The sequence below is a fragment of the Balaenoptera borealis genome (genome assembly GCF_965194805.1).
Source record: "Balaenoptera borealis genome assembly, chromosome: 2".
Classification (NCBI taxonomy): domain Eukaryota; kingdom Metazoa; phylum Chordata; class Mammalia; order Artiodactyla; family Balaenopteridae; genus Balaenoptera; species Balaenoptera borealis.
The window spans coordinates 92,118,836-92,144,638 of NC_138867.1; the positions used below are offsets into that span (position 1 = coordinate 92,118,836).

The following is a 25,803-nucleotide window of genomic DNA, read 5'->3' on the forward strand; positions in this document are numbered from 1 at the left end:
TTGCCTCTTCATGTCCTTTGCTTACATTTCTACTAATTTTCCCTTACTGGTAAGAGCTCTTTTTTACAATAAAGTGACCCATTGTCTAAACCATGTTAAAATGTAATTTTCCCAGTTTGTGGTTTGTCTTTAAATTTTGATTATTATGTTTTTACTTTTTTATCATGTAGAAATTTAAATTTTATATGGTCAGGTTGATTACTCTTTCCCTACATGGCTTTTGACTTTGCTGTCACTTTTAGACAGTTTTCCAATCCACTATTTGAAAAATATTCACCAATTATTTTCTTCCAATATTCAATCTTCAAAAACTAAAGAAAAAAAAAAACACTATATTACAGCTGGAATTCATCTGGGAGTAAGCTGTGAGGTGAGGCTGTTGTTTCTTCCCCTCAAGTGGCTACCCAACTGTCCTCTTTTTAATAACTCATCCTTTCTCCACTGACGTAGATGTGAAACTGTGAGATGCCATTGTTTTTATATGAGAAGTATGTATACACACACACACACAGGCCTTTTTCTCCTTCTTTTAATAAACAATATGTTTTGGACCTGAGCCAATCCCAATCTTGAGCCAATCATTCTTAAGGAACACAGAAATATTTTTATTACGTCCAGTAACTAATTTGATATTAGGTACACAGTAATTTGGTATTAGTATTCGAGTAATACTGGATACACTTACTAAGGAAATGACTCAATACATTTGCCCAAGCCACATTACAACTCAATTTAAGAATGTCAGTCTACTCAAGGCGAAGTTGATAATCACTTTTTAAAAAGGTTGGCTTCTGGAAGATTCAGAATAGTGCGTCAGGGTTCTCTTCTGAAAGCCCTCAGAATCCTGGGAGTCCAATGGGTCAGAAGGGACACAGGAAGAACCCATGTTAGGTTCGTTCAGATCTAGGGAGAGAGATACTGCCAGAAGAGCCCACAGAGCTGATGAAAACACGTAGTAGGAGACTCTCTTTAGAAGTCCTCTTAATTTTTTAACTGGGGTCTCGATTTTGAACAGTATCGTTTTGGATTTAAATACCCTGAGTGATTTAGATGCAGCAGAAAAAAAAAAAAAGAAAAAGCTACAGAAAACTATTTATAGTTGTTTTGTGGCCTCAGAAAAGCAAAATGCTTAATTCCTAAATCCCGGAGAACAGTTTATATTCTTGGGGTGGATTGGGGAGGGGGGGGAAGAGGATTTTCTCCCGCGATGTTCTATTCTAACGCTTGCTCTAGCCGTCCACAATACTTTTGGATTCACTGGGCCGAACCAGATCTCTCAATAGATTTTACCCAAAACGCTAAGTGCGGGAGGCAAAGCCAGATGTACAAACATCCCGCAACTCTAACCTCTAATACCTCCTTCCTGGCAGGCGGGGCACCAGCCCAGCGAGGAAATAAAAGAGCTAGACCTGGGGCCTTTGTGTGGGGCGGGGCATTTCTGGCTGTGATCCGATTTCTGGCGTCAGCTCCACCCACGCGTCAACTCCCTCTAGGAAACATCTTTATTCGATCTCCTCTCATCCAGGCCGCACCTCTTGCCCCAATTCCGTCACAGCATCTCTCGGTACTGTGTTTCATTAACCTCACAGTCATTTTCCTACTCCCTACCTAAGGGCCGCAGTTCTAAGAGTTACTGCCGCGTCACCTTAGCAACCGTCTCTCTAATGGCCGCCGGAAGAGACTACGATCACGTGCTCCACGAACTTCCGGGTTTGTAACGTGACTTCCGGTTGTCAGAATTTCCCCAGACGCGGCGACTGCCGAGGAGGAAAAGCTGTGTGGCCCGAGGTCGCCGTGGCCCCAGGGGTGGTGGGCTCCGGGTGGGCCCTTCTCATCCTGCCCCGCCTGCGATGCATCCGCGGCGCCCGGACGGATTCGATGGCTTGGGCTATCGGAGTGGTGCCCGGGATGAGCAGGGCTTTGGCGGCGCTTTCCCTGCAAGGTCCTTCAGCTCCGCGTCGGACCTGAGCCACTGGGTGACAACTCCCCCAGACATCCCGGGTAGCCGCAACCTGCACTGGGGCGAGAAGAGCCCGCCCTACGGTGTGCCCGCCCCCTCCACCCCGCTCGAGGGCCCAGCGGAGGAACCCTTTCCCGGCGGCGGCGGCAGCGTGCCCGGGCAGAGCAGCGGTGAGGGACCTGGGGCGCACGGTAAGGGCGGGTGGAGTCGGGAGCCGCAGCACGGGTCCTGCAGACCCCGGAAGCCACGCGGAGGGTCCCGCCTCCCGGGCCTCCCGGCCTATCGCGCGCCACACCCTCTGCCCTCCTTTTGTCCTCTGACCCTGAAGCGGGCCTCATCCCGCTTTTTCACACCAATGTTGTGTCCGGGATCACTTCCAAAACAAGGTGACTGTCTTAGCTGTGGCCTGCGTGGTAGGATTTCAGAGGGTTTTGGCGTATTACATTCCATGACCTGAATCAAGAAAGAAGGAAATGGTTTACTGTTTATTGGGAATCATGTGAAAAATACCTAATTGACCAACAGCTGTATTTCCTTGAAATGTGGAAGGAAAGAGAAGTATTTCCAGCAAAGGCAGTCTTGGGCTCAAATCTGGCTCTACCACTCTTAAAAGCTGAGAGACTTTCTTAACCTCTGTGATTTCTTAGTGTTCTCATCTTTAAGGTGTGTAGAAGAATAACTCAGGGTTTTATAAGTGTCAAAAAAATGAGGTGTGAGTAATGCCTAGTACAGTATGGAGCACACAGTAGGCTAAAAGTGTATCTTTCCTTTTTCCATTTACTCATAGGAATTGTATCTGTTCTAGATCCCCAAACTACCCCTGTATTTTCCCACCTCCTGCTTTCTTTCTCTGACTTAAAACTCCACTAAAAAGTCAAAATCACTAAGAGATTTTCAAGATAAGACTTTGGAATCAAGACATAATTATTCTCTGTAGGATGTCAGAAGACTTGTTTTAATTTCAACACTGTATGATCTAGGTATTGTCAACATCTGCTGTATTCGTAAAATGGATATAATGCCTGCATCTTCCCATTCTCCTGAAATTGTTAGAATAATAGATTATATCCTTAAATATTATGTATATTCCAGACATAAATTGTATTCTCATTTCTTTGATTTCGACTTGGAAATACAGTAATATTTATTTGATTTGGGTTACTGGGAGGAATAGACTTCAAATGTCATCCAGTGAGGAAAGATGGAGGAGGATCAGTGACTTACTCAGTGTCATACAATTAGTTTTTTTCACTCTGTCTAGTTGTTTTTTTTCTACAGGTCCCAGAAGGAGTGCTGGAAAGTTATAAATGATTCAAAATGCATGTACGATTGTTACCTTCTTAGGCAGTAAAGCTGATGTTTTTATCTTTTCATAATGTATGCTTTGATGGTTTCAGTGAGGAGGAGCACTTAATAACCAGGGTTTTGTGGGGGTTTTTTGCAGCAGTTTAGAGGCTGGTGAATAACTTTGCAAAGAGGATAGAAGCCTGAGAGACTTACACATTTAACAATAGTAAACCTTCCTAACACCTTCCAGAAAATGTCAGTGGTATTTTCTGTTAATATTCGCAGATGACCTGTACACATACAAAAAGGGAAAAGATGAAAGAAGGAAAGTATCTTCATTGGGCAAAAGAAGCTTCTCTCTACCTTGCACGTTTTTCAAGGCAATAGTGAACCAAGTCGTTTCCCCAGAGACTGTTTAGTGACCTTGTTCTGTCTGTCAGGGAATAGTGAGGGCATTACTTCATTCAAAAGAGCAGAGATGAGAGGGAGGGATTGGAGAAGAGAGGGGAGAGAGAAAAGAGGGTGAGAGAAAATTTATCCCTTGTGAATATTGTATTATAGCTGAAATTTAATGTCTGGTCTCATGGGGTTGTGATATTTCACCATTACGATTTTAAGTTTTCCAGTTAAGGAGAAAAAGATTTTATTTTCTGTTTTGATATATGCATAGGAATTTTCCAGCTGTAAACTCTTCTAATAAGACTATAGATATGCCATCAGCTATAGTGCATATGTACGCAGTAGTCTATCACCGGGACCTAATTAAGCAGCTACTATCAAAGTATTTAAAACTTGGGGAAATAGAAGAGAGCCTTATTTACCCATTTCAGTTACCCTAAGTGCTCTTTCAATTTAATAATTTTCATGGGTTTTTTTGCTTGCAACTAGTGGCTTAACATAGATGCTCTCCATCAGTAACAGTGAAGGATGAATTTTACAACATGGGAGGTAAAGTTGGTGAAAGTATCAGTCAGAGTCTTCTCTAGAAAAAATTTTAAATTATTTGTAGTCAGAAGTTGAAAACTGGTAGGCCTTAGATTCTACCTGCAAACGTGTTTGATTTGGTCCACACAACATTTTAACGCTTTTCAAAATAGTTGCTAGTATTTTAAGATTGGAAGATGCTATATAAAAATGAGAATATCTCTTTAGAAAAATCACAGCTTTGAAACCTTGGACTCAGAGTCTCATGTGGCAACAATGGATTGGAGCTGAAAAGCAGTTGGGCCTTTAGAAGGTATACACCTTGCAACTTGCCACAAGCCTCCACAGAGCTCTTCACTTCCTCAGATGGCCTCTCTGGCCCCTATCAGAATTTGATTTTGGTACATGGAGTTTAAATGAATATCATGTTAAAAAGAAAATACTTTTTGTTGTTTTCACAGTAAACCTAAATAATGGTTATGAGTAATCTTATTCCTTCTGTTTTAGAACAGTTGAATAGATTTGCTGGATTTGGTATTGGACTTGCAAGGTAATTTTGTCTAAAGATTTTTAATTCAAGTTTTTATTTAAAGTTCTTTCTTTAATGCAATTTATAATGTTGGGTAATTAGTGTTGCTTTCTTTAGAGCAGTAGTTAAATATTGAAAAATATTTTGCAGAAAAAAATTATTATTTAAAATCGATGACTTGATTTTTTTCCCCAGTAAGGATAGAGAATAGTCATTCAATTTTATAAACACAAAATAATCTTGTAAGGAATATTGTAAGAAGTTTCATGTGTCTATCCAAAGAATAAAATAAAATCTAATCTTGTCTCCCCTTCCAAAAAAAAGTAATTGTGCATTGAACCTTTTTGCTGAACATTAAAATTATAACACGATATTTAGCAACATAGCATCTAGGTGTTACTTACATGGTCATTAAAATCCATATAACTTAAGTACAAAGTACATAAAAACCAAAATTTACAGCATTTATAGGGTAGATGGCTCTTCTGATAGGAACTTTGTTCATAGGACATCCTCTGAAAGAAATGGAAAGGGGCATTTAAATTGTCTGGGAATGCCATATCAGGCATACAAGATGTAGTTTCATCTTTATACTGTACATATTAATATTATATGTTGTTGCTTTTGCTTACCAGTTTGCGAATCTGGCTTTAGTTTTTTTCATATTGAATCTTGTTATTGGTACAGTGATTTGCAAACATGTCTAGACATTTGAAAACTTTTTTTTTTTTTACTTTTAAGAAAAATGCATAATTTAAATAATGCATGATTCTTCAAGAATAAATTCAGATTTATATGTGTTGTAAATTAAATGTTATAAATTATTCTTTTAAAGTCTTTTTACAGAAAATGTACTGGCCCATCCCTGCATTGTTCTACGCCGCCAATGTCAGGTAAATGTACTTTCTATGATTTTCTAAACAGTAATCCTAACCCTGATTTGAAGTACAGATCTCAGATAAATGACTGAGACCATGTAACCATTATCCCATGTGACATGCACCAAAATCTATAATATATCAGTTCTCAAACTTTTTGGTCTTTGAAAGGTCTTAAGTCTTAAACATTATTGAGGTCTCCAAGAACAATTGTTTATATGGATTATATCTGTCAATATTTGCCATTTCAGAACCCCAAACTGGAAAAATTTATGCATATATATATATGTTTAATTCATTAAAATATTAATAAACTCATTAGATATTGACATAAATAGCCTTTTTATGAAAAATCACTATTACTTTTTTGAAAATATCTTTAATGTCTGGTATAATAGAAGGCAGCCAGATTTTCACATCTGCTTCTACAGTCAGTTTGTTGCAACACTTTGTTTTTGAAAGAAACAAGAGGTAATTGGCAGATATTCTTCTTTGATACTATACCAAAACTCAATAAGTGGTAACTTTTTAACAGTTATTTGCAATGTGAAATCTGAAACCACGTCAATTAACTTTTTATACCCTGTTACATTAAAATCTATTGATTTGTACTTCATGTTGAATGGATTTTTTACGCATGCATGCTTCTGTTACATCATGCATTGATTAATTGAAAAATATTGATTTACTGAATTATATAGATCATCTAAATGTTATGACATTTGATTTTACAGTATCAAAAGACCACCGTCATTAAAATCGCTACCAATCTCACCAGAAAAGTGTTTCAGTTTTCATACGATCTTGATAGTGGATATAGGTTTTCCAGAATTATAATTTTTGCTTGTAAGCTCAAACTTATCATTGTCAACAAATACTGTTGTTGTTGTTGTTTAATCAACAAGCCCACTTTGTTCAGTTTTAAAAACATGTTGTCCCAAGTATGAATAACTATATTCTGTTAGTTTTTCCAGAAAAAAATGGTGAGCCATGAAAAAAGTGGTTAGTTCAGGCTCACAACCCCCTCGGACAAGTTCTTTTCCTTATGACAGCCATCTTCATTATGCAGCACACAAAATATTAATGAGAAAGATGATGTGTACTCAAGAGTCAGCATTTTATAAAATAAATGTGTCTTACTGCTTCACCAGGGGCATTCTTTAGGGAAAGTGGCTTTTGCCTCTTTATAAGTGAGTCAGATAAAGAATACAATAAGTACAAAAATATAATTTGGTGCCACTGCCGTCATTCATGCTACGGAGTGAGTAATTTTACCCACCATTGCTTTTGCAGTATTACTGAAAATGTCAACACAATAAAAAAGGCAGATGATGCCTTAGTATCAAGAAAATAATTTTGAACTTGTCAATCCCCTGAAAGGGTAATGAGGCCCTTGAGTGCTAGTGGACCACACTGGCAAAAACTCCTATAATATAACTTATCTTCTTTGAAAATTGAGTTAGAAAAGATAGAAATAGTTAAAAATTAAGCTGTTTATGCTTAGCACCAAAAAGTAAGCATATAGAGAGAAATAGCTATTTAAATAGCACCAGCAGTGTTATGTACACTAGAACAGTGAATTTCAGGCATATATTTTACATTGTGACAATATCACATTGTGATCCAGTGTATACTTATATATGAGTAACTTTTAAAAATGTTTTAGCAAATAATACCTTTAGAATGTATGACGCATTCTGATACTTTCTTTTTTATTATTTCACTTAATAAGTATTAGTTCTGACCCCCTATACTGATTTCATAATTTACCAATTGTTTGTAGCTTGTTATTGCTTGCCATTGGTAGACAGGAATCTGCTGTTCCCTGAGTTCTTCGTGGTTCCTATGTGTTAATGGCATGAGCATTTTGCCACACTGAATGTAATTCTGGTGTTTAAGGAAACATAAATATCAAACACCAGGGCCCTCTTTATTATATATTCTACATCACTATGTATATTGCACACTGGTCTTGAGGGCTGTATTTGTATAACCTCATGTACTGTACTTTTAGGTTATTTAAAGCACTTTCAAGAGTAATTTTGCTTATGTGTAATTTATGCTGATTTTAGAATTGAACTTTCGTTTATGCTATGACTCCACTGTATCTTTCATGCCTTTTTATTTCTTGACAAGACAATAACAGAAAATAATCATGAAATATCTTTTTTACAGGTTAATTACCATGCTCGGCATTATCATCTCACTCCATTTACAGTCATCAATATTATGTACAGCTTCAACAAAACTCAGGTGAGAATTAGTCTGTACATTCTATTAAAGTTATTTGTAATGTGCCATTTTGCCTTAGTCATAATTAAAGCAACAATAATTCCTTTTAGTTATTAAAGATATTGTAACTCTTATACTAAAACTAACTTAACATGATAATGACATCTTTTTGATATCACTGAATAATCAGTAAATTCACACCTTTGCCAAAATTAATTAAATATTAGGGATATTTAATCCATATTAGAGATAATTAATTGGAGTGTTTATCTTCACCTAAATGTAGGCCACCCAACAAATATTAAAATAATGATAGGACTTACTTTAGTTGTAGTTCTTTACTAAAATGTCCTTTTGAATAATGCCTTACTGGAAAATATCAGTAAACATTCAATATCAAGTTGTGTTAAGACCTTTTTTTGGTTTCTTTTTTAGGCATTAACAGAAATAACCGTAAATTTTGTTCATTTTAGGGACCAAGGGCTCTTTGGAAAGGAATGGGAAGTACATTTATTGTTCAGGGAGTCACACTTGGAGCAGAGGGAATAATCAGTGAATTCACACCTTTACCGAGGTACCTTTTTGGCATTTTCTCAGATTAGCTTCATATTAAATATATGACAAAATATGATAGTTGCTAAAAATACCTTGAATTTGAAAACTTGCCTGAAGTAGCTAAGAGAAGAAACTGAGAATAAATAATTAATTATATCATATGGAATTAGTATGTGATAAAGAAAATGTTTCCTGGTCTAATATCTTTTGAGCTCTTTCAGCTCCTACTGCTATATATCAACAATTATCAACTAAGGAACAAACCTGAGTATGTGAGCAATTCCTGTTATTTAAGTGGCTAGTTTGGTGAAGGAGACACACGTAAGCAAATTTTAGTACATCGTGATTAGTGCCGTAATTAAACAAACCCCTTTCAGAGTGCAAGGGACACTTTGCGTGGATTTATTGGCAGAGATTTTTTTAACAGCCTGAAATCTGAGCTAGATCTGGAATTATGAGTAGGAAATAACTTGGCAGAGAAGGAGAGCAAGTAGAGGTGACAGCATGCCCAATTTTATGGAAGTTGGAAGATCCAGGTGATAAGAAGTGTCTTGTGCTTAGAATATTGGGCATGTGTGGAGTAGAATAACATGAAAAGAGGCTGAGGTGCTAGACTAAAGCATGGTTCTGCCTTTGTAAGTGACTTATTGTCTATGGAGTTGGGAAACTAAGGGGGGGATTGTTTCTTTTTGTTTAATATATGGGTTCTTTGATCAAGGATTTCTCAAGTGGCAGTGTTTTTTTAAAACATGGAGTGTTGTAGACGGAGACTTACGGAGAACTGTTACAGTAATCTAGGCCAGACGGAGAAGGGTCTGAATTATGGAGTAAAACAGAAGGGAGGAGCTGGATAAACATTTCTGAAGTATAATAGATAATTGGTGATAGATTGGGAATGGGATTATGGGAGAGTGAATTAGCAGCAGTGACAGATTTCTAGATTGGAACTGAGTTGGAGAATTCATAAAGAAGAGTAAGTTGGAGTGGGAAAGAAGATAAGGAATGTAACTGTCAATAAATGAAGTTTGAGGGACCTCCCGGGTGGTCCAGTGGTTAAGAATCCGCCTTCCAATGCAGGGGACACGGGTTCGATCCCTGGTCGGGGAACTAAGATCCCACATGCCGCGAGGCAACTGAGCCCACTTGCTGCAACTACTGAGCCCGCGTGCTCTAGAGCCCGAGCATTACAATTAGAGAGAAGCCCGCATGCCGCAACGAGAGATGCCCACACGCTGCAACAAAGATCCCGCATGCTGCCAACTAAGACCTGATGAAGCCAAATAAATAAATAAATACTTTTGGATAAATAAATAAATATTTTTTGATAAATAAATAAAGTTTGAGATTCATGCAAGACATCTAGGGGGACATGCCTAGTAGTGGTTGGAACTGTGGATCAGAGTCTCAGAGACAGTTTGAAGCTGGAGGCATAGCTTTGAATGTTGTGGCACAAAAGTGGCAGTTGAAGCTTTAGGACGGATGAATTTCCCTAAGGAGGACATGTAGGACTAGATGACAGAGAGTGGACGAAGGACAGAATCCTGGGCGATGTGTGAGTGCGTGTGTGTGTGTGTGTGTGTGTGTGTGTGGGTGGGTGGGTGGTAGGAGAGGCAATAGTAAGAGATGTTCACAAAACAAATTAACAAGAGCAGTAAGCTGTAGGACAGTGGTGGCCTACAAGCCAAGAGAGGAGAATCAGAATTGTAGATTCTTTTGGAGGGAGAGGGTAGAGAAATTGGAATGTTTGCTTCTGGGTATATTTTCTCTCTGAAACAGGATACAGGTAAAAGAAGGATGAGTACTGGGGTGATTTAGATAGAGCATAAGGACGATGATAGACATTTGAGACAGTCACAGCTATGAGTAACAGAAAGGGGACCTTACGAGGAATACATGAAAATAATGTTAAGAGATAATGTTGGAGATCATAAATTTGTTTAGGTGCTATTTGGCAGGACTCTGTGACTTTCTGTATCAACAGTAAATCCCAGGGATGGAGTTAAAGACCGAGTGGTTTGTTATTCCAAAATTGGCCCCTGGCAGGGTGAATTTTTTGGATTGACAAGGAAGTGTGAGGCAGTTGAAGGTGCAGCCACTAGCATCTCAATCTGAGAATCAGACTTTGTAGGGAAGGAAATAAAGGCAGAAGAGACTGATATCAGGCTTTTTTGCCAGTGTGATTGCTTTCAAAGGACCACATAGCTTTGAAGTTCCTGTAACACAGCTTTGCTGAGTGTTACAGAGAAAACAAAAAGTGTTTCGTCAGCTAAGTTTTTCCTCTCATACTTAAAAAAAATCTGAATTTCTGCCCTTGGCTAACTTTATTCACCCCATTGTTTTTCATATCACAGGATAAGATCAAAACTTAGTACTTGTCATCAAATGTTCTTGAAGTTCTCCCACAAACACAAAATTCTATAAAAATTTAACAAAATTCAGTAATTTCTATACAGCAAAGAGTAAAGAATTCTGTATTTGCAGTCAGAACCAATAGTCAGTTGGTCCTGACTATTCCACTTTTTAGTTCTGGGACCTTAGACAAGTAACACCATTTCTCTAAAGCAGAGATGAAGTCATAACTTTAACTTCAGGTTGAAGGGAAGGGAAAAGAGAAATGGGAATGAGAAGGCACAAAATTTTGTTAAATTTTATTATCTAACTTTCTTACCCTGTAGACATACAGACACATCAGTTGTGTGGGTATGTATTTTCTCTTGGTCATTTTGAATCTTATTAAAGAAGACAGAAAAGGTTATCTTTGTGGTATTCTACTTGGGTTAAATTTTTGTGGTAAATCTCACTCATCACTTCATTTATTTATTTAGCTCATACTTCCTGAGTCCCTACTATGTGCTAGGTTCTGTGCTAGAAATCAGGTATACAGTGAGGAGAAGAAGCAAAAGGTACCTGTGACCATGAAGCTTGGGATCTAGTGTAAGGGACATATGTTAAGTAAAATAATCCCACTAATGAATGAATAATTACAAACTGAGACTTGTTCTCTAAAAGAAAAGAATATGGTTCTGTGACAGTATTAGAGGGTTAGGAACAGTGTCCCTAATAAAATGACACTTAAGCTGAGATCCGAATGGCATTCAGGAGACACAGACCAGTTGGTGCAGAGGCAATGTGGCAGGGGGAATGTGGAGAATTCGTGTAATTGAGGGAAGGCTCATAGGGTTTGAGCTCAGAGAGCAGGATGGAGAGCAAGAGCCAGTCTGTGCTTGGCCTCGTAGGCCACTTTAAGAATATTGAGGAGTTTTAAGCAGGAGTCAATGACACGATCAGATTTATGTTTTTAAAGGGTCATTGTAAGTGGAGATGAAAAGATTGCAGGAGGACCAAAGTAGAGAAAAGGATACATGTTCATAAGCTATCACAATCTAGGTGAGAAATATGGTAACTAGGACTAGGATGTTATCTTTTGAGATGGATGTAAATGGATGATTTTGAGATATATTTAGGTAAAATTGATGGAACTTGGTGATGGATTAAAGTTGGTTGATGATAGACACGGTGTCAAGGATGACTTCTAGGATTTTGGCTTGTGTAACTAGATGTCAAATAAAGCCATTCTCAGACATACAGTGTAAACATTTTTTTTTTTTAATTCTAAATTATTTGGGCAAGGTTGACTTTTCTTAGGGGAAAACAAAGTCATAGCAGACACAGTATTAGAGCAGAAACCCAAAGCATTTCACAGAAGTTACCACTTGAGGAGGATAAGCTCTAGGGTCTCTGAGACTGAGGTTCATGGTGATCACTAGGTACAATAGGTGAGAGAGTCTGGATTCACCATTATTCTTTTATACTGATTATGATCACATCTGAATTTGTGATCTGATCACATTATAGTTTCTCAGTATTTATTACTTTTAAAAAAAATGATCATCATCTGTGATCTCTTTCTTTATCTACTGTTCAGATCCCTCCTAAATCCTTCCCCAAACCTTCCCCCAGGTGGAGTGAGTTAGACTTTGTGTTGCTCTACCCTGAAGTACCCTTTCCTTTCATGTGGCATTTCTCAAATCATTAACATAAGGAGCACCTCTAACCAAGGCTACCTGTATAGTTCAGTCTCTCACAGAATCCATTTAGTTGAACTCCAGCTTAGTTTGACTCATCTCACATTCGTAGTTGTACCATTACCGTTTTACTGTTTTCTCCTCATGTTGTCTGTTTCTCCTAATGACTCCTCTGAATTCACTGACTTTAAACACATTCCATTTTAAATACAATGAACTCTTTCTCCAATTCACTAGATTTCCTTTCTGATTAAGTTCTCAATTAGGGAACAGTAAAAGAGTCTAAGAGTAAGAAAGAAAAGTCATAAGTTTGATTTTGGACAAGTTCATTTTGACACAGAGAGAAGTCTAAACTGAAGATAATAGATTTGGGAGGTTCTAAAGCATCATCTTGGGTAAGATTGCCTGGGGAAGGAATGTAACTTATATAGTAAGAAAAGAACAGGGCTTGAGCCTTTAGGAACTCCAGAATAGGTTGCTGAGTTAAGAAAAATGCCCCTGCAAAGGAGTCAAAAGTAGAGACCAGAAGAGAGGAGAAAAACCAGAAGAGTATGGGATAGTGGAATACAGGGGCAGGGAGTGCTTCCAGAAGGAGGGAAGAACACAAGTGCATGTTGGCTGCTGAAAGGTCAAATAAAGCACAACCTTAAAATGCCTGTTTGATTTAGTGATGTGGAGGTCATGGGGACCTTGGCAAGAGCTGTTTTCGTAGAATAATAGGGTAGAAGCCAATTTGGAATGGGTTCAGAGGTGAGTGGGAAGCTAGGACATGGAAATAGCAAGTTTAGACAGTCGTCTGTGAAGAGGAGAGATGAAGAGAAGGAGCTGAAAGATGAGGGGCTTGGGTTAGATTGAGGGAAGATTTTTTTTTTTAAGAGGGCAGCTGTTTGAGCATGGGAAAATAAGAGGCAATGGAAAGTAAAGACTGTATAAATAGAGCGTTATTTAAAAATTCTGTTGCTTTTGTGTATTAATTATGCATGGGAGTATGTGTGTTAGTCTGTCAAATGAAAAACTTTGATAAAAAGCAAGTCACTTAATTTTGTTGCTCATTTGAAGGGCAGTTTTTGCTTGTGAAAATAGCGAGTTAAATATACTTATATATTTTGGTATTTGATGATGAAATATAAAAAGGTTTAATCACAAGTAGATTTTTACACTGCCCTTTTTCCTGAAGCATTTAAATGTGCTAATTTAAATTTCTAGAGCTGTGGCAATAAGTTTTACACATTTTATAAAGGAGTAGAAAGCAGATACCAGGAAGAGCGTCTCAGGTTTTTTTTTATACTTGATTCTAAATTTCTTTTTTCGCTCTTTTAACCTTAATCCTAATGATCTTATGAACTGGCAGCAGTAATTAGTATTCAAAGGAAAGGTGGCCCAGTCCTTACAGAAATGCAGGTCACAGACCCATCTATCCATAATGTTAATGGAGTGCTCAAATGTAATGTCATAATAACCTGTGGTAACCCTTTCTGAGGCCATAGTAAGAGTAATAGCAGTGCCCAGAAAATTTATAAAACTTTTAGCATATTTTGTTTTATAATCATAAAGTCACTGTCAGTAAGTTGAGTAGCCTAATCTTTTTTTACAATTTTCGTCTTAATCATTAAATGTCATTCCAGCTGTATTTTTCGATAGTTGTTCAGGCCTCATATAGTATTCTGGTATTAATTTAATCAGAATGTGACTCAGAACACTCTCTAAGGTCTTATATGAATCAGAGATGGTTGTTCTGTTGTCTAAAAGTTTCTCTGCAGACCTTTCAGTCTCCTAGAAAAATGTAGAAAAGTTCACATACCACCCGTGCCATAAGTGTACTGAGTTTGTTTTTAGAGCACTTACATTATCGGTGATTAATTTCCTTTACCTTTTTAGTATAAAATATATTCCTTTGTCTCCTTATGATTGTCATACTTACTCATTTCAAATAGAACATGTTTTTCTCAGGTTCCTGCTGTGGCCATGGTACATGGGTGCCAATGTCAGCAGGGGAGCTGGTGGCAGCCAGTCTCCCCTTTATTTTACATTTTCCTTTTCTCTGTTACTCTGCCTTCCTCCCTCCCCTTCCCTCCCTTCCATCCCCTCTGTCTGCCTTTCCATCACCCCACCCTCCTCCTTTTTACTTTCCCTTTTATTCTCCATGTTCTTTTCTCCTTTTTGACTTTTCTCTTGATATAACTTTCTCCCTTTTTGTTCTTCATTCAGCTTGCCTCTCTTCTTTTTCTTCTCTCTTTTCTGGTTTCCAAAGGTAACCTAAATAGTAGGAAGCACGCAGTCCTAGACCTTGGTTCCAGACCTGACATTCTGCCTCTCTCCTTTGAACATATCCCTGTGATCTTTTTGACCTTTATTTTTCTCGTAAGTAAAAGAAATAGGACAGTACCTGCTCTGCTTATCTCACAGGATTCCTTCTTGCATCAAATGAGATGAGAGGCAGTACAGGCAGATAGTATAGACTTCAAGTCATACGGACCAGGGTTTAGACCCAGTTGCACCACTAACTAGTTGCATGGCTTTGGGTAAGTTATGAACCATCTCCGAGCCAATTTCCTCATCTATGAAATTGGGGATTATAGGTTCATTGTGAGGGTTAGAAGTAATTTATGCAGAGTGCTTTGCACAATGCCTGGCATATAGTAGGAGCTGAAAAAGATAATAGAATATAATAAAGGTCACAAAAGTAATGTCATCTTAATAAGTAAAGGCACTTGGAAAATTAGGGGCTATACAAATGTATGTGTCATTCTGCATTACAGTTACTTAATTTTGTTTTGTTTTCTAATTCTCATTCTTAAATACATTTTAAAGCTTTTTTCATTCCTTTATCCTATTTTATTGTTTCCCTTTCTCTTCCCCGTCCATTGTTTTCCTCAGTCTATCATTTTTGTATCTTATCTAATGTCTCATGTTCATTTCTATAATCAGTTATAACTCTTCCTCCTCTGTCATCCCCTTCTGTCAGCACATACAGAAAGACCTTCTATGTTTTTTCTCTTTTCAACCCACTGTAATTGTTTGACGGGTCCCAAAAAGGAAAATGTTCATCATGAGAATATATTTCTTCTACAGATTAAAAAAAATTAAAAATTGATCACTTTTTTAAAGCTTAAGCTAATTCAAGATGTTTTTAAAAACATGGCTTTTATTTTATTTATTTTTTAGGGAGATTTCACATAAATGGAATCCTAAACAAATAGGAGAACACCTTCTACTGAAATCGTAAGTATCAAAAGCAGCATTTATATTGAAACTTACATCCATTTTTATAGTGTTAGAACTGAAAAAAAAAGCCTATTAAATAAACAAAGTGAAGGAAAGTAGAGCAATGAAATACTTGTGGGACTAGAACTTAACCAGAAAAGTAACATAGTTTAGGAATAAAATCCTAAAATATATGTTATCTTTTAAATAACCTTTCTAATTTGAAAGGCTAAAATCACAACCTAATTTTTCTGTGTGTTCTTAGGAAGTTAGCAAAGATCTTCAACTTGTTAAACCTGAATTGCCAGGAAAATTACTACTCTTATTATTATTATCATTATTCTCTTAGTAAGCAGACATACAAATTTATTTGTATGGTGATGAGTAAACTCAAAACCTTAGTGTCATTAAAACGTAGTCCTAAAGGCACTTAGTGACTTTACAACGCTGACCATTTTTATAATTAGAATTTTACTCTTCACTTTTTAATTTTTTTTGAAGATTGGGAATTGGAAACCCCCCAGCTTGCTGGCTCCCTCTGTGGGACATTCCAGCACATTATTACTTAGTGATGTTCCATTCACCTTGAAAACCACTACTTGCCAGGACCTGGCCCATAGGGTTAGGTAAGTCCCACCTTGACATTATTTTAAATAACTATATTTTGCAGGTTTGCAAAGTTGTAATATTACTATGTCTAAATAGTGGCAATAGGAGGCAACTTTGCAAAGCTGTACAATATTGTTTTTTAATAATAAAAGGGGACTTCACTTACCATGGAAGACTGGCTTAGCTCTGTTTGGTGGGAAATCTGGGAATGGATAATGATAATAGACAGGACAATAGCAGAACAGTGGCCTTGTTCACATATCACTAAAAAGGCAAGCAATGGAATGGATCCCTCAACCTAAATTTTAGGTATCAGATTTACAGGCTACATTAGCTATGTGCAGGTAGATGTCCAAACAGCGAATCATAAACAAGCCTACATTTTACTGTTTTAAAATAATTTTCTTTACAGGCTGTCACTGTGTTATTATTAATACTTAATTTTTCATCTCTATTTGTTGAGTAAAGCATCTTATGTTACAGGTCTCTGAAGTATCTTTAGGCGATAGGTATTAATAGTTAAAAACCTTGAAGATATTATTCAAGCTTGAATATAAATTATGTTGATGTATTAATGTAGATATTAAAAAATTTAGTGTAAGCATCTTGTTTCAGTACACTGATAAGTTTGTTTTAATTTCTACAGCCTAACTTATATAGTGGCAATGCCTTTTTATTCAGCAAGTCTAATCGAAACAGTACAGGTGAGCTATTTTTTTCCTGTCATTTTTAAATTAAAAATGTTTTTGGAATATTCAGTATATTATGTATGTCTGATAGTATAACAGAAAAATTTAAGACAGTATCCTTCTAAAAAAATTTTTTTTTCTCAGATACCATACATATATCAAAGATTATATACTAGGCACATTGCTGCTGTGTCTGCTTCCTTTGCAAATTTACTTCACGCTTTTAATTCTTTTTATCCCTTACACAGGCAGCTGTACTCTTCATTCAGATATCTCAGAAAGTAGCCTATGACCTGCTCTGAATACAAAAAAATCTATAGGGTTGTTTTTTGTTTTTGTTTTTTTCCTCCAACTTTTTAATAATTCAAATAGTTATGGCTTATCAGACAATAAATTACTAATTACCTGAACATAAAACATGATGGATAATCATCCTAACAGTGAGAAGGTAGTCCCCATAGGTAGTTTACTAACAGCATTCTTTTTAAATATGCTTTTTTTTTTTTTTTTTTTTTAAAAGGAAGAGCCTCAATTAGCCATTTTTTTTTTAAAGTACATTTTTTTTTAATTAATTAATTTATTTATATTTATTTTTGACTGTGTTGGGTCTTCACTTCTGTGCGAGGGCTTTCTCTAGTTGTGGCAAGTGGGGGCCACTCCTCATCGCGGTGCGCGGGCCTCTCACTATCACGGCCTCTCCCGTTGCGGAGCACAGGCTCCAGACGCGCAGGCTCAGTAGTTGTGGCTCACGGGCTCAGTTGCTCCGCGGCATGTGGGATCTTCCCAGACCAGGGCTCGAACCCGTGTCCCCTGCATTGGCAGGCGGATTCTCAACCACTGCGCCACCAGGGAAGCCCTAAATATGCTTTTTAAGGAACATTTGATGCTATGGTGTTTAGTATATACTACAAAGCAAAAGCAATCTCCTGCTAGCATTTTAAATTGTTTCACTATTTCTAACCACATGGTGGCACTTCAAGTACATTGAATTAATGTACTTTCTCACATACCGTTCCTGTATTTAAAACTGTAAGAGAGCTAGCTTAACTTTACCCTGTACACAAAATCCAACTAACTGTCTACCACCTGTCTTCTGTCTCCAACATCAGATCCTCTAGCATATTTTTTTCTTTGTCATAATCAGCGCTTATGAGTTTCCTCTCTATAAATCCTCATTGGATCAGCCTTTCCTTTTCTAATTACTCTTTTCCACTTAATTGCTTTTCTGGCCATATCGTTGTTTTTCTCTTTTTTTTTTTTTGTTAAAGGCAGAAAAAACTTTATTCATGCATAAACTCGTAATGACCCCATCTTCCTGCACAACTTTAGAAACATTGACTTATTACAATACAAATTGGACCAAATGGTGAAGGAACTCCAGAACCATCACAGACCTTTCTCGCTTCACTACACAGTGCAGTGGAGCACGGCACAGATTGAGGAAGGAAGTCCTTTATGTGTTTCACGTTTACCTGCTTGCCTTCAAACCCCAGGGCAGAGATTCAGTTGGGGGTGGGTTGGGGGCAGAACCTATTGTTGATTTTTTATGTGTTTATTTTTTAGAATTATTAACTGAAGTTAACATCTTGCTACCCAAATATTGTCTCCTATCCCCTTGCATTTGGCAATGTGAAAGGATATAACCTTTGTATGGGGCTGCAGCTTACAGAATTATCACTTTATGACATAGCCTCATTTTATAGATAAGGGGAAAAAAATAGCAGGAAGATAATTATTTAAGGAAAAACAACGAAACAGCGTGATATATTGGGGGAAAACAAGTTTTAGCTTTATGCAGACCCGTATCACAGTCACGTTTCTCTACTTAAATTAGATCTGTGACTTTAAGCAGATGTCCTAACCTTTTTTAAAATCTTAATTTTCTCATCCATAAAATGGGAATAGTATTTTATTAACTGAATTATAAAAATTAAGCGAATTATTTATGTAAAGTGCCCAGCTCACTATATGTTCATTTTGTTTTGTTTTGTTTTTTTAACCCAAATGCCCTGTTTTTTTCTGCCCCAGGTTCCACCTGCTGACCTGCCTCCTTTTGACTCCTTTTGTCTGATTTTCTGGTTCTCTTTTTTTCCCTTCAATTTCTACTCTCTTGAACATCCTCCTTTTCTTTTAGTAACCTCTTACCATCTCTTCTCCTGTAGCTCCAAGGCACAATCCTTGACCCTCTCTGCTTTGTATCCCATATTCACTGTCCTGGAGAACTCATTTACTTGCATGAATCCTTTTAACTCTCACCTTTATATGAATCTAAAAATGACGAAAGTGTTGATTTTCATATTTCTTTCATCCTTCATAACCAATCAGCCATCATGCCTTCTCAGTTCTAACTTCAGGGAGTATCTGAGATTGTCTACTCCTCCCCACCGGTAGGCCACCATTCTCTTTCCTTCTTGTTACATCAGTTTCTTTCTTCCTACCATGTTCAGTGGTTTTTTGCCTGTCTGGGGAGCTCAGATCTCTTTGAGAACGGTCTTTCCCTTGAAAAATACACATTTATATATAGATCTCCTAAAGAACACCACCATTCTTCAATATGAACTTCCTAGTGATCTGTTGTCTTTACTAAGAATCTTTGTTCTGTTTCCTGCATTTTAAAGTCCATTCTACATATTCATGCAAGATTAGTGTTCTTAAGTTGCAGTGCTTATATCCTGTTGATGATTAAGGATCCACGTTGACTCATATTCTCTAAGATCAATTTCAGACTTCTCAGCATAGTATTAAATCAAGGTTTTTACTGACTTTACCTTTCAGCTAATCTTTCTTAACTGCTAATTTTTTTAAAAAGCTCATTTTAAAATTTAAAATTTTAAATAAATGAATTAAATTCATTTATTGAGTGCTAACCTATATCAGGCACTGTTATAGACCCTGGGGATAACATAGCAAACAAAAACTTTCTGCCCTCATGGCACTTACATTCCTGTGGGGAAGATGGACATAAACAAGATAAACAAAAGGATACTTCATGGTGCTAAGTGCTAAAAAATAAAACAAGGAAATTAAATAAGATGTGTAATGGGTAGCAAGGGATGTTACTACTTTTTTAAGATCAGGAAAGTTCTCAGAAGCAAAAGTCATTTGAGTAAAGGTCTGAACATAAGAACTACATGGATATTTGGGAGAAGAACATTCTAAGCAGAGGGAAAGCAAGTGCAAAGGCCCTGAGGTAGGATTATATCTTAAGTGTTTGAGGAGCAAAAAGAAGGCCAATACAGTTGAAGCTGACTAAGGAAGGGAGAACAAGAGGAGATGAGGTCTGAGAGGTAAGAGGGAGAGAGATCACACAGGACACTGAAGATCACTGTAATAATTTGGCTTTACTTTGAGGGAGATGGAAAGTCTTTGGTAGGTTTGAGCAAAGAGTGACATGATCTAACTTATGTCTTTAATAGGATCTATTTGGCTGCTGTATTAAAAATAGACTGGAGTGGGAAGGGGGCCAGAGGCAGGTAAATGGATTAGGTTAGGTGAGCTCATTTTAGTTTCATGGTTTTAAATATGTTCTCTGCACTGTAAACTCTCACATTTGTATGTGCAGCTCGGACCTTTTCCTTGTAGTCTAGATTATAAACTCCACTTGGAGTTTACACCTTAGACTTAACATTTCTGAATTCTTGATCTTCTCCCCCAAATTGCTACCCCAGGAATATTGTCCAGCTCAGAAAAAGGCACTGCTATTCCTCCACTTCCTCTGGCCAGCAGCTTTGAGGTCATCCTTGTCTTCTCTTTTTCACACCCCAAATCAAATCTACCAGTAATTCCTATTGGCTCTAATGTTAGGATAAAAGCACAGTTGCAGCATTTTATTTCCGTTGCTACCTGCTAGACCAATCCACCATCATATCTTTAACTGGTTTCTCAGCCTCTGCTCTCATTCTCCTCTACACAACAGCCAGTATAACAAATTGTATCTTACCCATCTTATGCTTAAAACCAACTAGTCACTTCCTATCTGACTGGAGGCCAAGGTCTGCACAGTGGCATGGTATGGCCCCTGACTACCTTTTTAACTTCATTTTTTGCTGTTCTCTTCTTCAGTCATTGCTGCAGCCAAATTGGCCTCTTAGTTGTTCCTTTTCTGCCTGTCCGTGCCTCTGTAACCAGTATCACAAACTTCCTTACACATATCCCCATAATTGTAAAAAAGCAGAGACAATGCAGATGATAATGACTCATGTTTATTGAGTGCGTTCTGGGCACCAGGCCTTTTCTCATTTAATGCTCCCAGCAGCTCTGCGCATAAAAGGTAGGTAGGCCTAATTCCATTTTTATAGAACAGTAAACTGACTCCATTTTTATAGAACAGTAAACTGACTCTTAGGAGAAGTTAAGTAAGTTGCCCATGGTCACATGACCAGTAAGTACATAATGGAGGTGGGTTTTAAAGCAATGCTTAAGAACTCCAAGCACTGTGCTACCTCTTCAATGTCATCTACAATATTTGTTGCTTTTCAAAATGTGTCCTAAGGAGGTTCTTGAGGGTGGGGAAACCAGGTGTGTCACCCTCCACATCTCTTCCCCTGTTTCCCTCCCCCAATAAGAAGAGCTCCCAGCTTCACTGCTGTCTGTTTTGTGAAATTTTATTTGAAAAAAGAATCTAATGCCTAGATAACATTTGAAGTTTGCAAACCATTGATGTTTTTCCTCTTTAGCCAGAAAATCAGGATTTAAAAGGCACCTAGAAAAAAAGAAAAGGCACCTAGAAAGAATGCTTCTTTGTGGCAGAATAAGCAGATGTTAACTTTTACTCATTTCATCATTTTCATTTCAGAGTGAGATAATTCGAGACAATGCTGGAATTTTGGAATGCATTAAAGAAGGAATTGGAAGAGTGATAGGCTTGGGAGTGCCTCACAGCAAACGACTACTTCCGCTTCTTTCCTTGATCTTCCCTACGGTGCTGCATGGGGTTCTTCATTACGTCATCAGTTCAGTCATTCAGAAGATTGTCCTGCTAATTCTAAAGAGAAAGACTTATCATAGCCACCTAGCTGAGAGCACTAGCCCGGTGCAGAGTATGTTGGATGCTTATTTTCCAGAGCTTATTGCTAACTTTGCTGCCAGTCTTTGCTCTGATGTTATACTTTACCCATTGGAAACAGTTTTGCACCGCCTTCACATTCAAGGAACACGCACAATAATTGACAATACAGACCTTGGCTATGAAGTGCTTCCAATTAATACACAGTATGAGGGAATGAGAGACTGTATCAATACTATAAGGCAGGAAGAAGGAATGCTTGGTTTTTATAAAGGGTTTGGTGCTGTTGTAATACAGTACACGCTGCACGCAGCTGTTTTACAGATTACCAAGATTATTTACTCTACACTTCTTCAAAATAGTGTTTGAGATTTAGATTCCTGGTTAGTCTGAAAGACATCGTCTGGATACTTCGTTATGAAATTATGAGGGATAAGAGTGAAATACCGTTGGTGGGAAATGGATTAGAAAATGAAACTGGTAGAAAAAGTCCATGCTGATTATATTGAATCTTCACTTTTTAAAAAGGTTATTGGTATATATTTTGGATTCAAGGTATTCCAAATTTGAAAACTGAATAAAGACACTCATATGAATTAAATTCTAGCTAGTGTAGCACTAATGCTGAACTAAAAATGATCTCGGGAAGAAGCAAAATTTTGTCAGCAAACTGAAAACAAAATTTCACAGAACTGAATTTATTTTATATGACTTTAATGTTTATTACATGTTTAGTTCACCTTCTAGATTGATATTGGTATGTCATTCTTAATACAGTGTATAGTAGCAAGAGGTCATAGTTTACCTTTATGCAAATAAGTTATGTCATCAGTAACATGGACAAAAAGGATTAGATTTGGCAATCTGTAAACAGGAGCTGAGAGTTTTAAATTGCACTGTCCCTGTATAACTTTAATGGCTGTACATTTATTATATAAAGCCACTTATATGCGTACATATAACTTGGAATTTCCTTCATCCCTACAAATTTTCCACTCTTAGATCAGCTTACTGTATAAAATGCAGTTATGTATTTTCTGCTTGAATATCAGAACAAAACATTAAAAGCCAAGGTACCCCAAAGATTTAAGGCAAACAGCTTACTTGTCCATATGCAAACCCACCGTTTCAGTGCCAGCAACTTAGAATTTGTCATATGTTATAAAGTTTGATTTGCTTATCCAGCCTTATGAATCATCAGACTGTTTTTAGAGCCACTTTTAACAGAGATAGAATATAAACTAATCATGACAACTATTCCTGCTTCCACATTTACAAATTGTGTACTAAAGTGAATGTCACTTGCCATTCGTTTCTGAATGACTTGGCTTAGAGGAAACATGATTAAAATTCATCTGGGAATTTGTGCCTCTTGCCTTCCATAAAGTCATCTTTAAATGATGGCTTCAATTTTTATTTTCTTTTAGTTTTTGTTCATAGTTTCATTCTCCAAACTAGATATACATAAAGGGAAACGCAGGTTTATCCTTATCACCTTTCATTGAAACTTGTTTGGATGAATACTGATGAAAAATAGAAACCTTAAAGGAAGTTTGTCCTTGCTTTTTATGGGTGATGAAAAGAAGTACATTTCAACAAATAATAAGCAAAAAAGTTGGTCATCAGTTTAATAAAAAAAATTCTCTCTGTTCCTAAATTGAATTTGGTGGGTGAGGCTCTTCATATAGTAAAATGATATGCATTTGATTAATCCATCATTAAAGTTTCACATTCCTCATGTGAATGATCAGTTTTACTAGGAACCATTTAGCACACTGAAGTACAGTGACTTTGCACTGATGTTGTCCAACCTAGAATGCAGGTTCTATTTTACTGAAATCTATTTTACTTACTAAATGTCAGCGAAATGGTTACTTTTTGTGATTAATAATGTTGGAACCAAAAAATGACATCCAAAAAGTGTGAAACAATACATTTGTGGCAACTCTCTCTACTATCTTGTGTATGTGTGGTTTTTTTTTTTTTAATGACTAAAACATGTAAGTTTTCCATTTTTCCATTCTACCATGAGGGAGAAAATAAAATTAAACACAAGTTGTACTCGTTCAGATTATGGTTTACCTTGTCCAGTTTACAGCATTTAAATTGTTCTCATTGCTTTTGAATTGTAAGTAAATTTTTAGATGTTTATAATATGTCCAACTTCCTAAAAACCTTTCCTTTTTATCATAATCAAAGAAGATAGTTTCAGACAAGAGTAAACTTCTGAAAATTTCAAGTTTCAGAAAATTTCTAGAAGAACAGAATCTGAATGGGATCAAGTATCTACTAGTGAAAATCTGGGATCCTTTAGCTAATTACTAGATATTTCAAGATTATTTTATGAAAGTTATGAAGATTCAGTTATATAAATCTGTCTCATGGAATCATTTACAAGACTGATAGGCTGAACCACATACAAGTAGGTTAGTCTTATTTTCTGTCTCTGGAGAAAGAATACAAATTAATATTAAAACTAAAATTGATTGGGAGATTGGGATTGACAAATATACACTAGTATGTATAAAATAGATAACTAATAAGAACCTGCTATATAAAAAAAATAAAATTCAAAAAAAAAAAACTAAAATTGAAAGGCAGTAAGTAAAATACTAATTTTTTTAGTACCACTCCAAATTAGTTGAAATATAAAAAATCCTTAAAATTCAAGCACTTAAATGCCGGCCAAATATGTTTAACTGAATTTAGAAAGGAATAAGCAAAATAAACATTAGACATGCTCTTTCCCTTTTAAAATTGCTCTATTTCTTTAGCATATAGGTGCCAAAATCAAATACCCATGGGCTATATTTCTTAAGATGATAAAAGCTTAGAATAACATTTTTAATTCAGTATGATTAATAGTATCATGAGTAAGAGTCTATTAAAGTGTTCCACAGTCCCAATGATCCACTTACATAAGCTAGATTTTGGCCATGGAGCTGAAGTATGATATGCTTGCCTTACATTGTTGGGTTTCTTAACTTGAGTCAAATAGTCTGAAAGCAATGGAATTAAAAACTGAAATACCTGGTAAATACTAACTTACTATGTGAAGTGAATTTATGAATTGATTTACTAAATCTGTTTATAAATCCCTTTCCTTCGAGAGACTATTTTATGGTTTCCAGAAAAATAATCTCTAAGTTTACATAATTTAAGCCTCCGAACTCCAGCACTAGATGTTATAATTATGAAATAGTAAAAAACAAACTAACTTCAAAATGGTTATGGATTGTGGAGTTTGATAGCCAGTGTTTTCAGAAGTAAAACTGAGAGGCAAGAGGTCTTGCTCATTTTGCAGATGTGCTTGCCTGCTCACAGCTGTCTTTTCAGCACTGTGTTTGTTATAACCCCACAAAGCATTCACTTACTGACCAGGCACAAACACTTCAGTATTTCCGTGTATTCATACTTATGCTCAGAAAATAAGACACATGGCTTTTTGTTTTTTTCAAATGAGATTGTGGAGGATGTTTACCCTCAGTTTGCATACTGGGAGTTTTTGAAAAGATAACCACGTTTGAATTAATTATTTTTAATAATATATAAGCAAAGAAAATCCCCATGGTAACAACTCACATTGCAGCAGAATTTAAGTGATACTTAACTTCGGCATTTCTGGTTTCTCTTCTCATTCAAGTAGTTACACATTTCTCTCCCTTTCCTTCTGTCTCTCTCATATAAACTGGATATATAATGTCTTTCTTTTGAGTCACTGATTATCACTGATATGCTACCAAGTTGTATGATAGAGTAACAAAAACTTGTGGTTTGACAATGAATTTTATACAATATTACCTCAGCTAGAAGAGGTGTGTTGTCTGTATTTTCTTTTTTTTTTTTAAGTTTTTGTCTCACTGGTACTTTAAGTGTTTTCAGTGAATTGTGTAATATGAAAAGGTT

At 36.6% G+C, this 25,803-nt stretch overlaps 1 protein-coding gene across 4 annotated transcripts; it reads left to right on the plus strand.

The window, feature by feature from the left end:
* Positions 1-1,638: 1,638 nt before the first annotated feature.
* SLC25A46 (solute carrier family 25 member 46) lies at positions 1,639-23,966 on the plus strand. 4 transcript variants are annotated; one of them, XM_082377956.1, is made up of 8 exons: positions 1,699-2,151; positions 4,679-4,721; positions 5,536-5,593; positions 7,754-7,831; positions 8,284-8,384; positions 15,556-15,612; positions 16,850-16,907; positions 21,688-23,966. In XM_082377956.1, the coding sequence occupies exons 1-8, from the start codon at positions 1,851-1,853 to the stop codon at positions 22,264-22,266; spliced, it is 1,275 nt and encodes a 424-aa protein (XP_082234082.1). In that variant the 5' UTR covers positions 1,699-1,850; the 3' UTR covers positions 22,267-23,966. The 4 variants fall into 4 exon arrangements, with proteins under 4 accessions (XP_082234083.1, XP_082234082.1, XP_082234081.1 ...); XM_082377955.1 differs by having other exon boundaries at positions 1,719-2,130; XM_082377958.1 differs by lacking the exon at positions 4,679-4,721 and having other exon boundaries at positions 2,058-2,130.
* The last annotated feature ends 1,837 nt before the right edge of the window (positions 23,967-25,803 follow it).

Bases quoted from the DNA above. Each gene is read 5' to 3' on its own strand.
- SLC25A46 (XM_082377956.1), top strand. From the start codon at position 1,851: ATGCATCCGCGGCGCCCGGACGGATTCGATGGCTTGGGCTATCGGAGT. The intron at 7,832-8,283 runs GTGAGAATTAGT...TGTTCATTTTAG, and splicing joins ACAGCTTCAACAAAACTCAG to GGACCAAGGGCTCTTTGGAA. The intron at 8,385-15,555 runs GTACCTTTTTGG...TTTATTTTTTAG, and splicing joins GAATTCACACCTTTACCGAG to GGAGATTTCACATAAATGGA.